The 15,861-nt window shown below is 39.2% G+C and overlaps 1 protein-coding gene across 1 annotated transcript in view; it reads left to right on the top strand.

Annotated features, from left to right (window-relative positions):
• The window catches only part of LOC139731077 (uncharacterized), a 39,766-nt gene that overhangs the window by 10,260 nt on the left and 13,645 nt on the right, over nt 1–15,861 (top strand). Inside the window, exons 2-8 of the mRNA XM_071641958.1 lie at nt 4,724–5,015; nt 6,925–7,080; nt 7,972–8,067; nt 8,696–8,887; nt 10,826–11,030; nt 12,008–12,194; nt 12,638–12,831. Of these exons, the coding sequence (XP_071498059.1) occupies nt 4,724–5,015; nt 6,925–7,080; nt 7,972–8,067; nt 8,696–8,887; nt 10,826–11,030; nt 12,008–12,194; nt 12,638–12,831 (1,322 nt within the window). The remainder of the gene's footprint in view (nt 1–4,723; nt 5,016–6,924; nt 7,081–7,971; nt 8,068–8,695; nt 8,888–10,825; nt 11,031–12,007; nt 12,195–12,637; nt 12,832–15,861) is intronic.

The raw sequence follows: 15,861 nt of genomic DNA, 5'->3' as shown, positions 1-15,861 counted from the left end.
CCAGGTACTAATGAAATGTGTAATGTCAATCAAAGGTAGCGTGATGTACAGTCTGAAATGAGACTAGTCATGACACTTGTTCAATTTCAGTCCGCTACTGAGTATATTAACCAATCAATACAGCAGGGTGAAGGTCCAATATAGCATTTATTATTCAGCCATTATTGGCAGATTACTGTGTACATTGTACATGTGAAACTGTACCAGTGTGTGCTGTACTCTGATATTGTACATATGCTGGAAATTAATCCTCTGGTATTGTTTCACTGCAATGTCCTTGACACGATCAATCAGTAATATCAAGAGAGAGCAATGCAGACCTTTTAAGAATTGTTGAATAAGTAATTGCATTCAATGTTAAAATTGCACTCTGTTGTAGTTTTATTTGAGTGGGAAAATTAATCAAATTATTTTTTAATATTATCTTTTATATTTTTTTCAACCTCATTGCAAACTTGGCATTATATCATAGGCCTATATATTTTGCAAATGTATCACATTGCATTGTTAAACAGGATATGTTGACAAATTGAAATCAAAGAGATAATGCACATATTGTATATATATATTGTATACTTTTGGGAAGTAATAAAATACAGTAAAGATTTGGACTTGCATTAAAACGTTGTCATGGTAATACTACACACACCATAATTGTACTTGTGCGTTGTACCATACTGGACGCAGACATTTAACCCATTGAGGATGGACTGATTTTGTTACAACACACATTTCCCATGTAGAAACTTGCCTGAGTAAACTCGGGACTTGTCCTCAACTGGTTTAAAAGATGCCAAAAAGTAGGAGCAGTTTCTACAATTGATACAAATGACAAACATGTACTGTGAACAACAGAGTACTGCTTTGGAGGACCTGTGACAGCAACTGATGTTCATTATACATGTATATCAGGAGAGTTCAATGAATTATACAAGCTGTACACTTTACTGGAACCCAGGAAGGACTTGCTATTGAAAAGTGTGTGCTTTGAGAATGAGAGGCCAGTGTAAAAAGCCATAACAATGGGATCCATTTGTAATGCCATCCATGGTCCAGCCTCTCTGTCTCTAAGCCTATTGTAAGGCTCTTTTAATCCCTCCTCCACTAGGCTGTGATTCAAACAGGATCAGGTGGAATAAAGAAAGGTTCCTTTTCATGGATAGGATTATGTACAGTGTACATCCTGATGAAACTAAAAAAAACAACAAAACAAAACAAAACATGACAATACCTCTTCTTCGCCTATGGGGGAGGGGAGACTAGAATCTCCTAAATGAATTAGATCATCAAAATTTATAAAGGGCAATCCTGTTGATAAGTAAACTATGAATCAAAATGCATGTTGATAGCAGATACAGTACAATACGTGTGCTGTATTAACATGTGTTGACTGTTTTATCGCTTTGGCTAGTATCAGTAGTAACTGAGTTCTGCAGCGTTGTCAGTTATGGCTATGTACACAATTGCACCTTATAATATTTACATGCTGATGAATTTAATTGCTATGGTACATTGTAGTTGTCAAATATGAAATTACTATCATTCATGAAATCTCTAGTGGAGAACATACTATCATCATCTATTTAAAAGGTAGTATTTCTCTACAAAGTGAAGACAAACAGGAACTGTACTAAAAATACCCTCGGAGTATAAGTACGTGAAATTGCATTTTATGTATACAGTGAAATATTCTTAAATCAGTTGTCAGTGCACATCTACAGCATTTATAAACATTTTATACAGTATGAATGAGTGAAATATGGACAGACTTCGAATGACATCTACAGGTTTTTATACTTTAGTGCATCAATAGACCTTTGGTATGATGGTGGATAAAGCTGCCTACAGCTATAGTTGTAGATACAACCTAGCATACTGGTGTGATCATTCAATTCTAGTTCCCTCATCTACCCATCCAGATAAAAAGCAAAAAAGAAAAAAAAAAAAAAGAAAAAAAGCCCAACCACAAAACACACACACAAAAAAAAAAAAACAAAACAAAACAAAATAAAAAAACTCATATGAGAAGGCCTAAAGTGTATGATAACAGAGTGCTCTCTTCCGACACAGACTAATTATTTTTTTTCCCTCTTCCTCCTGGTTATGTGTATGCATATTTCATGGTGCATGAATTATAGCCAAGATATTATCCATCTGTTTGATGACTATAAAATGATAGTAAAGATGTATACAGTATGTACATGGTGAATCAGTGAGTCACATGTTACTGCTCTATACCCGGTCAGAAATAGAGTGTATAGGTCTAGAATTTTACATGCATGATGCAATTTGAAATGGCAACTCGATTTTTTTTTTTTTTTTTCAAACGAGAGTCTCTAAATGGACTCCCATCTGGATAAAAGCTCCTCGCATGTTGTACTCGGTTTGCTCATTAATCCTTGGAGAAATGCATGTAGCAATTCTTGAAGAATATTGTGTCTGTAATTATATAGTGTAGGCTGGAGGTGAGTGTTCTTATTACAATATCTTCCATTGCTATTTACATCACACAAATATATCCCTAGTTATGAAACATCAATTCTGAATGAGAAGAGAAGATATCATGAAGAGATGAAAGCAGACACAGGGAGGGGATGGATACTTGTTGGACGATCAAGCGCTGTTTTGTTTGGTGCCGTACGTTACATGAAATATAGGGTTTCCTCTCCGGTTGCTGCGCATGATAGCCAGCCAGTTCAGCTTCTTGTCCACTCTAATTGGCTGTAAAGCCTGTCACTCAATAAATGAGGGCAACCGTGTAATGTCTGCATCTATAAGTAGCACACACACACACACGTGATACAGACAGATGCACACACACACAGGCACACACAATCTCTCACACACGTACACACACTACACACCTACAGACACACCGTCAGTCAAGTTTCTCCATCCGCTCCATCCTCTCTTCCTCTTCCTCTGTAAACCTTCAACGTGCCAGCTGAGTGCCATAAATCTGCCTTGCAAATCTCAGCTCTACACCGTCTTCTGAAGGCATCCTCTCTCCTCCTCCTCCTCCGAGCATGCTGTGATGTAAGTCCGGACGCGGATGCTGGAATGCACTGCATTTCTACTGGGAGCAGCTCTTGTACTGGATGCTGATGCTCTCTCTTTCCTCATACAGTGCTGACAAAGAACACAGCGGAATGTCTTCCTTCTTACGTGACATTGCTTGCTTTGTCTTCTTTGTTTTGTGTGTAAGCCCTCTACATGATGTGCATCTTCTTTACATTTTGGATGCTGTGTATGCTCATATGATGATTTGAATCATGGTGTAGACAGCAGGAGACATGGTTATTGATACTCCATTCATGAGATACAGAAATGTTTTGTGAAGAAGCGGAATTACAAGAAACTGAATTCTTGCTGTGTAAGGGATGCAACATCTTGATGGCACAAATGTGTATAATTCAGCGATGGACATCAGCTGCTCTAACAGACTAATCGTTTATTTGCAGTCTCCAAGCCAATTGCTTCTTTATGGATTCGGGATGGATGGCATCCGATGTCCTGAGTGTGCTAATGACCGACTCATGTCATTCTTTGATCCTCTGTGTTCCTTTGACAAATTGATGGGCGGTTCTTGACTTGGATGAGAGCCTGATTGCCACACATTTTGGTGTGAGAAAGCTGTTAGCATGCAATGATCATTATTTTTTAATGTAAATGGACTGCACCGGATACTTCCAGTTAAATATTTGTGAACACCGGCCCTGAATTTAGTGAAGTGAGCATTATGTTCACCTGATTGCAAGGAGTTCTGTTTCCCTGTATGTGGGTCTTCCATTGGTAGCAATAATGTTGCCCCCACTGAGCCATGCAACTAGCCACCGCAGTCCATACAACCCTCCAGCCTGCGACACAGTGTGCCCCACCTGTCTGTCAAGGTATCACGCCGACAGTCACATTCTGAGAAAAGGAGTCTTGGATGGCCAATTCCCACGGCGCAGAGCAGGTAGCAGTAAAGCGGAAAATCGTCGATGCGTCAGAGCGTTGAGACGTGAGGCGGCGTGGAATGATCGCTTCCATGTCTCAACGAAAATGACGACTGCCCTGAGGTTGGGTCCTTTTTTAGTGAGAGTGTGCCTTACTCTTTGCATACGTTTGTACATCGCTGAACAATATTTTTTTTATCAATGTGACATAGTTACGGGCATGTGTACATGTAGTTCATGTGATTTCCTGTGACATTTCATTATTGATTGATCCTATACTGCAGAATTTTATTCGCGAGATGTGAACAAGTAGGCCTATATCTATGTCAGAAATGGCTTTGAAACTACTGGTGATAAATGAAACTCTTAAAGAGTTTTAGCATCCAGTCAAGCAACACTCAATGTGTATCCTAGAAACTTCACAGAACTTCATTACACTTCATGGAACACAGAACTTTCACTCTTCTTCACTTGATCTAGTTTCAGTATGAAAACAAAGGGAAAAAATGTGTTAATTTCCAGGAATTCAAAGTCATTCCTTGAGAAAATATCATGTACCAGTTATTGTGTTTATTTACTTTAATCCACTGTGATTAGTTATCCAATAATGGATTGGTCCTTGTATGGATATTTTGATAGACATCCATAGGGCATATTTTTGGTTTTGATATTGCTTTGTGCACCCAACAATTTTTCAATTCGTGTTGAGTGATATGTAATATGTTTAACTGTGAATTACAATGTTCAAGTTTTCTGTCATTCATTTTTTTTTTCCTCTCGTCTAGCCCATTGGCCACCTATACCAGCCTCCAGGACAAGCACCTGGTTGGCTACTTCAACAACACCCGCATGAAACGACACCTGCAGCGGGCGGGGCTGGTCACCCGCAATGGGGAGCTGGTGACAGAATCCACCTACCGGCTGAACATGGCCAGGCGGGAGCACCAGCGCCATGTGCGGGACCTGATGGCCCAGGCCATTGTGCACAAGACCCTGGACTTGGAGCGACACCGGCAGGCCGACATCAAACGCAAGCTGGAGGAGATTGCCAAGGTGGAGCTGGTCCGGCGTGTCAGGGTGAGTTGGAGGACATCCGTGTCTGAATGGTCCCAATGTTTGCAGTTCTGTGCTATTCACTATCAAACAGAGACCAATGGGTTTGCTGGTATCAAGGTCTATTGTACATAGTGTTAAACATTAGGCATCACTTCACACAAATTATGATGTTTTGTTTTTGAAAAGAGGCAAGTGAACTCAGTGATCCGATTCTGTGACTTGTTGTATACTCTGGTATTACAGATCATAGCATTACAATGTGACCGTGCATCACAAAACCAACAAAAAATTGCCCGCCCTGATACTATGCGAGGACTCCAAATAGGTGAAATGAGTCAACCTCGAGTCACTCTTGAGTTTTCAAGTTTTTAGTTTTCAATATTTTCTGAAAGAGCTATTCTTCTTCTACATTATTCTAAAGTTGGGGATCATGAAATAAATGGGACAATTGTAGTTTTTGTAGAACAACACATTATTGTAGAATAGTGTGATTAGGCATGTCTTTATAGATACCCCCTTTTTTCGTAAAAACCCTTATCTAATACACACTCTTTATTTTCAACTGTAATAACTTTTGAAAGGATAATGCTACTGCACTTGAAAAAGTTTTCTTCTACATTATTCTAAAGTTTGGGATCATGAGGTGAGTGGGAAATTGTGTTTTTTGCCATTTTTCTGTAACACTTTTTTGTAGAATAGTATGAATAGGTATGCATCAGAGGCCCTTTTCATTTCTTAAAATGGTATTAACCTTGTACACACCCATTGCTTTCAGCTCTAGTAACTTTGGAAGGATGGTGCTAACTGCTTTGAGAGTTGGTATTATCCTTGAATGAATGTGTCGTAAATAGAGCGTGGTCATTTTCAGCTTAATTTATCTCTTCATTGTTGTTGCTGTGGAGATGTGCATCCTGTTTTTTGTCCCATTCATTGCACAGAGCATGGCTTGGTAAGATCAGGTGCTCGAATAGACCCTATTCTTCAGAGGCTCTTTTCTCAGCAAACACTTTTCAAGAGTGTGTGCTTTCTTTCCATCATTTCAATAGGTTTAGGAGAGTCCACGGGAATTGAGCGATACATTATTTTAAAGCTGTTTAATAAAGTCTGCTCTTTCAGAACCTTTCCTCAACTAAAAATCCATATATGGCAACTTTTTATTGGTTTTGTATTGCAGGGTCACATGTGGTGTTATAATTTGGATGAATCTATGATGAATGTTATTCAAATTGCTGGTAAAACTTTACAGGTTTTGCTTGGATTTATTGAATAGCGAGGCATGCAAATTGTGATAAATATTTTCAAGTAATTTGGAAATTTGTAGTTAATATTAGACCTCGATTTTTATACTGTAGATCATCTGAACCATATCGTCAGCTGAGAATGATAAGGGCGTTAAGTTGCCACTAAACCCATAGTGTTCACGACCACTTAACGCCCTTCTCATTCTCAACAGACAATATGTAAATGATAAAAACAACAGTGTGTACACAAACTTTATACCATAGCACTTGCTTGATGTAAAGTAAAAGCATTTCTTTCCCCATACAAAGTACATACACGTAAAGCCTGCAGCTAGATGATAGTTGAATACAAGATGTACATTAGCTCAAGGCACTTTGGGGCTGAAAACCTTGCAGTCAGCTTTGGCAACATTGCATTTGTAGGAGCACACAATCAAATTAAAGCAAATGGATGGATCTCAGACTATACAAAATACTAGAGGCAGTGCATTTATTAAGGTTCCAAGACAGGACACCCAAAAACTCTGGTACTACACAGATTGAGTTTTGTTATCTACTGCACAGCAGTCTTTGACACTTTATATGTGAAGTTATACAGATGTACTGTACTGTTTCAAATGCCCAATTTCTACACCATATAAGTGCGGGTGCTTGTCCTGATTTATGTGATTACATTCTACCCATCCCAGATGGACCGAGCGAGGAAAGGGGACGAAGACATTACCCCCTTCTTGAAGCCCCGGGGGCGGCCCAAATCAGCCTACGCTCACCAGTCCACCAGACCTCAGCCTCCCTCTGGCACCAGACCCTCCACAGCCCCTGCAAGGCACCGACCAAAGAGGGCGGTAAGCACTAAAACACTTCTCTCTTTCTCTATTCGATGCTGTTATTTTAACAGCAAATGTCATGGAATTCCACAGGCCACCCAAAGAAAAAACTTTGTACCATTAGGAGTACCGTAATAATTCTTAAAAAGACAACATAATGGATGTGAAAGATGGTATACCAATTAGCAAGCAATCATGTATCGTTTTTGTGCAATGTTTTCAAATTTTGCTATTTAAAAGAGTACATGTATTTCATTTTGCAGATCTAGAGCTACATGTATGCTTGTAATTGTACGTGCAGACTGTAATGAATGTTTGCCAAATTTATACAGAGTGTAACTTTGTTTAATACATCATTAACCCGTTAAAGAGAAGTTCCAAGTACCTACTTAGGCAGTTGTCTATGGGAAATGTGTGTTATAGCGAAATCAGCTTGTCCTCACCGGGTGAATGCAGCAAGTGTTTTGTAATTTACAGACGATCATGAGATTTCAGACACCTTTAAGAGCATATTGTCGTCCTGTAAAAGAAATAACTATTTTGAACTGTAGGGATTCAAACCGGTCTAAGAGTGTCCTGTCGGTGTCTGTTGATAAACTTTAGTAGCAGTTTTATATTAAATCAGAAATTCAAAATCTGTGTTCTTCATCTCTATCAATCTTTATTTTGAAATCTTCATAGGAGTCTTGTGAAGTGTTATCAATATGTTTATGTATCATTCAATTAGATTGAAAAAACTTTTAATCTTTTTTATTGCCATGTATAGATGGAAGTTGTGCTACAGTGTATGCATGTGAATACACTAGCACCAGCTATGATCCAAAATGTATTAAAAATCAATTGTTTATGCTTTGTTTGATCTGATTATTCACACCCATTATTGTATTTTTATTTTTTATGTTTTGGTAGGGTGTGGTGTACGTTGACCAGGATGGCTTTCCGGTTCATCGGGAGACACCTAGGTCAGATACTAGTGAGGAGGTGGACTCTCCCGCCCTCAGAGAGGTGAGATAATAGTAATGTCAATGATGATGACAATGATGATGATGACAACAACGATGATGGTGATGATGATGGTAATGATGTTGATGATGATAGAAATAAAATGTACTTACAGGAAATGGAAAATATTACTTCATACTTGTTTTTCATTTCTCAGAAGTGTCAGACCTTGTTTGCCCATAATGCAAAGTATAACCTCAAAGACACTAGGTATGTTCCCACTTGGGATTATTGTGAAAAAACAAGGAGAGTTTGGATGAATCTACTCCATTCCAAATACAGTGGACTCCCGTTATAACAAAGTTCTCGGGACCGGCAGTTTTCTTTTGTTATATCGGAATTTCGTTATAACCGAACAAATAAGCAATAGAAATACATAGAGCGGATGACATTGCAGCCCAAATTTTTACTTTGTTATAACCAGAATTTCGTTATTTTAACCATGTTCGTTATAACGGGAGTGCACTCTATGTGTTTAAAGTTGATATTAAAAGAAGAACTAAAATGTCAAATAGTTTTGTTAATAATTCTATAAATTTTTCTTTCATACAGCAGTGTATATTAATATGAAAGCTTCATTAACGTCATTCAATCTAATACTTTGTCCTTGGTTTCATCAATCCTGTTCCAGTTGGATCCCAAAATTCTCAACAAGATTTCCCTGAACCTGAGGCCGGAGGAGAAAGAGGGTCTGTCTCCTTACTCACCAGACATCACCCCACGACCTCCCCCATCAAGGGCCAAAGGTCAAAGGTCGCCCCGCAACAGAACTGGTGGAGTGGTGTCGAAGTCAGGCAGGGGTTACAAGCCAAAGTCAAACAAGGTATGGATCCCTTAATAATGCTCTTTCGTATCTATTAAAAAGATTGTTGGCTTACTTTCTCCATCACTTAGAAAGTGTATTCGTACAATTGTATTTTTCATGCAATTCATATAATTTATATATTTCATTTATTGCAAAAAGTGCAGAATGGTATAGGTATTGTAGTTATTACTGGAATATTTGGTACCAAATGCATCATGAACAACAACATATGTGTGTGCACTTGCAACTTTAACACAAGTGGTATGTCAGTTATGCTTACACTACAAGTACAAGTGCCAGTAATACCTATGTAAAACACAGTATGTTTTTTTCTGCACTTAATTGCTTTGACATACAGTGTTGGCAATGGTACAATTTTGATACAGTCTTATCAACCACACACGCACACATGCACACACACTCACACATACACAATCATAACGAGGAAGAACATGTATCTATAATTCGAAAAGAGTTAAGGAGCAACCTGTCAGTTTAGAAGATTTTCCCGTTTTAATCATTGCTGTCAAAATCTTAAAAGTCCTGAACTGCTTTTGATTGATAGAATTGGGTCACATGTAATCCATTGCAGGTACTCTCACAAAATTGTGATGTATACAATAGCTATTCTATACAGTGATTTTGATCCTGAAATGCAAATGATTAACAAAAAACACTTCAAGTATAAAACTCCTTGAGTGCACTGCTTTGTTGTCCTCAATGGAAGGACTGGATGACACCATCCTCTCCCAAGAGATTTCTGGAACAAGTGATGCTGTAAATGTCAAACATTTCAAAAGCAGTGTCTGAGGAGAATAAAATTGCCGTCATCCACTCAAAGATGGTTAATATTTTACATCTTAAATGATATGGGGTGAAGCTGTTGAAGTTCCCCTAATTGTAAAATGTATTTCCAACTTTTTTTTTTTTCATATTTCTGTTTGTCTCATATATTTGGGAGCCTTGCGTGACATTTAACAAGATTACATTTCTCTTTGTACAATCTCTTATCTGTCCCACCTATAGTAGCTCCATTTATTTATCTGCTCCTATTTTTTTTTCTCATCTCCCTTTTCTGTGATGTAATGTTTCTACTGTATTGTGGGGTCCTTGATACTGTCTTTTCTTGCTAAAGTTTGTGCACAGTTCAAAGCTCAGCAATATCTGCATTTTTGTTTCTGTTCCCTTGTGCTTCTTTGTCTTATGTGTAGCGTTAATAATCAATCTTACCCTAAACACTTAGAGCAGCACTTATCAACCAGTGGGCCGCGAAGCTCTCCCAAAGAAAAGATGAAAAGAAATATGCATATTTGATGTAATTGGGCCTCAAAAAATGTACTAGTAATAATCTATAAGAGCAAAAGTAGACCACAGGTTAACAAAGGTTGAGAAGCATGGCAGTAGAGTACATGCCTTTTTCTTGCTTCTTCTCTGTTTATTTTGATTGATTGTAATGTTGTCTATTAACCTCTGTTATTCTGTTGCCAATGATTCCACTTTGTCTGTACTGCTTTTGTAAATCTAAATTTATGTATTTCAAGTTTCATGTGGTATCCCCATGCATGAAATAATGGTAATTATACTGTAATACCTACCATAACAGCAACCTGTCTATAGGGGCCACCTGTCTATAGTGGTCACCTGCTGTATTCAATATAGGCCACTAAAAACAATTCCTTGTGAGAGAAAAGCCACGTTAAAGATCCTGTCCCGAGGGACCACCCGTCTATATTACAGCAATTTTTTTTCATCTCCCTTGGGTGGCCGCTACCGAAATGTTTGACTGTATTATGCAAATCTGTCCCTCCTTTGTGTTCTGTTGTCCCTAGTTTTTTTTTTTCTCCACCTATCACCTAATTATGATCAAATGTATAACTCTTTGTTCCCTTCCCCATCCCATCCCATCCCCTCCCCCTCCCACCCCTTCCCCACCCCCTCCCTGCTTGTCTAATTCAGGGCTCACTGGCCCTCCACCGCAAGGAGCCAGCCTACCCCCACGCCACCCAGCTGCAGACCATGTGCGATGTCACAGTGCGTTACCGTGGCACCGGCCTCAAGATCGAGTACGAGCGCGACGACAAGAGGGATGAGGTTCAGGTCTACCAGCAGCACTGTGGAGGAGAGAACCTCATGGTCTTCTCTGGCTTTGCAGAGAAAGGAAGTGAGTCACTTAAAGAGAAAAACAAAAACAAACAAAATTAACAATCATTTGGACGTAAATTTCACTGAAATCCAACATACTGTAAAACCAGAAATTCTCATGTGCATCTTAATCTTGTGAATTTCGTGAGAGATAACAGATGCAAAATTAAAATGCATGAGAAAGTTCTGTGCCCTGTTGCATAAAACCCTTACCGCTGGACTTACCGCTCCTTTCTAGCGGTAAGTCTTCAAATTAGCGGTAAAGCTTATAATCCTTGATGCTGATTGGCTGTGATGCCTAATATTGACGGTAGTTACCATTGAAATTCAACGGTAAGTATTATGCAATGGGCCACAGGTCAACACTGTCATGCGTTGGATGCATGTGGCAATTGGGGAAAAATTCATGCGGCAAAAAAGGCCGTCTGTTCCAATTCGCGAAATTTCATACCATGAATAAATCTTGCTTTACAGTATATCTTATGTTGATTATTGCAATTCAGATGAGTATATCAAACCTACAATGTACAAGATGAACATGTGTATTTGTCATTTGTGGATGAAATCCTTTTTTATGTGTATTCTGTTTTTATTAGTCATCATGTGGGTGTGACTCTGATGTACCGTACCACACATATCACAGCTGGCAAGAAATACAAGTGTAACCTGCACCAGTGCACTTGGTTTTATAGCTTTGAAATTTACAGTATCATTCTATGGACACCCTACAATTTCTTGGCAGTGTAGTGGTTAAATTGTTAATCATTCTCTGTAATGGCAATACATCTATGGGTATGATTAAGCAACATTGTCTAAAGTTAAGAAGGAATATATTTAACACTTGTGAGTTGCAAGGAAATACATAAAATGTTGAACTTCCTTTCAGTGTGCATGTCAATTGCAGTAATGTTTACAAGGTGTAGTGAGACCACAGATACAAGCATAGCACCAGCTGCTACATGTAGATATTAATTTTTCTCTTCATTTTTCTAATAGACGACCTCATCTTCGTGTCGAGGCGTCACCGTGGTTACCCGTTTAGCGTGACTTTCTTCGTCAACCGCGTCCAAGTGCTGCGGCTCAGCGCTTGCTGCGAGTACAAGTACACTCCGGGCGCATTGCTTGGAGGGTCAAAAGGTCACTTCAAGTTCATTGGTGTCCATGGAGCATCCCCATGCTATAGGTAAGAAAACAAACTATTGTTGTTGTATGTTATAAAATATGTGAAGCAAGCAGGCTACCAGTGTGTGTGATTCATACGTGTCAATGGAAAGAGTTGAGCCTTAATCAATTGAAGGATTACATTATAGGAGCGCTTTATTAGTATCATTGCGGTGTATGAAAAGATAAAACATTCTATCTAGGCAAGTAGTTATTGAGAATTCTTGCCTGCGAAAACCCAAGATGATGGATGCCTGTTTAAATTACTGGAGTGATGAGAAATGGTTGATGTATATGATCTGAATGGATTAATCCAGATATGAACATATTTGATAATCTGATCAGTGTTGAATCTCTGTTTTTCTTTTAAACTTGCATCTCACCTTTTCTCGAAGAGCAATGTACCGGAACCTTTAGATAGTCTGTACTATATTATTGTATGAATACATTCTTCTTTCTCCAAAGGTGTCTTGTGGAGGCGGAGCTTGCACGGAGAGAGAGGCAGCGCTACAAGGACGTCCAGACAGACGTCGTGGTCCCTCCACCCGAACCTGTCCCCGAGTTCGCCGGGATGTCCACCCAGACCGAGCCGGGGGAAGAGGAGAGCGAGAAGAAGGAAGAGTCAACGCAGAAGGATGAGGAGGTGGAGGAGGAGGAAGGTGAGGAGAGTGGGAGTGGTGGAGGGATGACTAACAAAGATGGAGGGAGGAGGAAGGGTTCAGACCACTCCAGTGGGGATAAGGGTAGCTATGGCAACAGCTTTGAGAGTCTCTCCAGTTCTGAGGAGGAGGCTAATGGGCCATCCTCTCGGAATGATAGAGGTGATGGTGTTGCTGTCACTGGTAATTCTGAAACAAATGCGAAAGAGAGAAGAAAATCAAATAAATCTAGTCACAAGTCTCATATGGTCGTTAATTCAAGGGGCGATCATGTTGGCAAGAAGGATGCAAGTAATAGTCAGGTTAAGCAGAATCATACTACGGTGAAGTCTTCAAAGGAGATGCAATACAAAGGCATCATTAGGCAGAGTAGGAAACCCACGAGAAACAGAGGAAATGGGCAGGATATTGATGCAGGTAGTTCAAGAAAGAACCGTGCAAGTCGTGGCGGGAATCACCGAAAGAGGGCACGGGATCGGAAGAGATCCGATGGTGAGGATGATGATGATGCGCGCCGGGGCGTGGCTGGAACGAGGGAAGAGGGGGCATTGATGAGAGGGAGAGAGGATGGTGGAGTGGGAGAAGGAGGTAAGAGAGTAGAGAGAGGAGAAGGGGAGGGACGTGAGGACAAAGAGACATGGCGAGAGACTGATAAGGGGGAAGGTCAGGTAGATGTGGGATCATCTTCTGTAAACATGGCAAAGGAGGAGGGTCCAAAGGGTGATGGGGATGATGGGGACAAAAAGGGGGATGATGAGGACCAAAAGGGGGATGATGGGGACCAAAAGGGGGAGAAGGAAGGGAGTGGCGCCCCCAGTGTTACCCCGGAAGAAACCCAAGCAAGGGATCTTTCCTTAGAAGGGCTGACGATAGAGGAGACTGAAAAGAATCTCGGTTCATAGGGTCGAACATCAACCAAGCTTTGGAAGATGACAGACCTTTCTTGATTTCGAATTTTTGGGAATGACAAGCAAGCACAATCTTCCTTCCTTGATTAATCTTGTCAAACGAACAAATGATAATAATCTCAACAAATGAACAATTGAGCAAGTGAACAAAATGAAAAATTGCAGCATATTTTCATTGCCATTTATTTCGTATACAGTGCCCTGCTTCCATTTATTAACTGCTGTTTTGGGGGACTTGTTTTATTTCTTTCCAGTTGAAATCATTAACTGTATCTGAAAAAAAAATAATGTAAGTCTATACATTCATTCCATCTCAGTGATTTGGAGATCAAACTGCCTTGAATTTTGCAAAAATAACCATTGTGCTTTTCATTTTTTTTTTCCATAGCATTTTTATGGTGGGTGTGTTGTGGATGTCAAATCAAAATGAGAATGTGAATTCTTATGTAAGTGCCAAAGGAGCATGAACAAGTTGTATTGTGTTTGGGGTTAACTGAAATTTTGCATTCTTGTAAATAGTTTTGGAGAAACTTTAAGGTGCTTTGTGAAGTAGAGGTGTTGTCAAGCTTATGTGCAAAGACCAATGAATAGTGGAACCAAAAAGACTATGGACAGGACAAACAACATGGCGTACATCATGCTCCGAAGTGAATCAGATTCGATGGTTTTTGTGTGCAGGTGGTCACTAAAACATGTTTGCAAACGTAATAACCTTGAATAGGGTCTTGCTTCACTTCTGCTTCAGTGGGAATGACTCAAAGTGCCCCTTTGAATCACCAAATATCATCCATCACATCATAATGCATGCCACAAAGAGTGAGCAATTTCATACTCTTCTCACCATTTGCACTCTTATCACCACACTCTACAATTGTAGCTGTCTGTCACACAAGTGTATGTTCTGTGTTCTGCCTTGTTCTTGCAAACCTTGTGCATGTTTATCTTCCTCATCCTCCTTGTTTGGTTGTGTACAGTGTGCATGGCGTAGCTGTTCAATCAAGATTGTATCCTAACATGGCATGTGCTGAAATCTTGGATGAAATGTTACTGCTTGAAGTGGTGTGGTAGAAATTGCTATCATGCATGGCTGGCTGCTATTAAACTGAAAAGCCCTTCGATTAAGTTTAGGCACAGTTTGATCCAAATTTTGTTGAGACATCCTTTTGATGCTAATAAATAGAGAAGAAATAAAGAACATTTACAGGATATTGGAAGTCTTATGTTGTCTACATGTATGTAGATGCCAAATCAGACTGCATCCCATAGCAAATTAGGATGCTGTTTTGCATTCCTGCAGATCAAAATTGAGGTCCAATTCATATTGTGTTTTAATAGTGCATATGTACATTGTACTATGTATACAGGCACCAATGTTCACAAACTGCAGTAATATACAGCGCAAGATGTCATTATTGTAGAGAACCTTGAGAGGGGATTATTCTACCCCAAACTAGTAGCAGTGTGTAGCAGCGGCAGGAATGAGAGCTAATTAGAAGACAGTAGAGATGGTACTTTATATCTCTTTCTATGGCAGTGAATTTTTCATTTGAGGTCTGATTTCCTGGTACAACGAGTGAGGAAAACAATAGATTTCCTGTGAATTTATTCTGGTATATGCAGGGATGCCGAATGCTAGCTGAGATTTGAGTATTAATCAATTGATGAACAAAAAGACTGGTGCATTGGCACATATAGTATAGAAATATTTGTGGGTATTTGTGTACAGATATGTGTACATAGGTGTAAATATAAAAGGAAGAGAGACTTTTAAGACTGGTGCATGCATGTAGTGTAGATACAATATGTAGATAGATAGATAGATACAACATTACTGTAAGTAGGTAGTTAGATACACATTGTAGATAGATTGATAGATTGATAGATAGATAGATAGATAGATAGATAGATAGATAGATAGATAGATAGAAAGAGATAGATATACAACTGTAGGTAGGTAGGTACATACAATGTAGGTAGATAGATAGATCTCTAGATCTCTAGATAGATAGATAGATAGATAGAGATAGATAGGTAGATGTTAAGGTGAGGGATGAATATGTAAATAGAATATCAGTAACTAAAACTAGTTGGATAAAAAGAAAGTGAGATACACAAGATATGT

This window comes from Diadema antillarum, unplaced genomic scaffold (genome assembly GCF_040938485.1).
Source record: "Diadema antillarum isolate AM-2024a unplaced genomic scaffold, OU_Dant_1.0 seq00000356_RagTag, whole genome shotgun sequence".
NCBI classification, from domain to species: domain Eukaryota; kingdom Metazoa; phylum Echinodermata; class Echinoidea; order Diadematoida; family Diadematidae; genus Diadema; species Diadema antillarum.
This window is presented reverse-complemented; position numbering and strand designations above follow the sequence as displayed.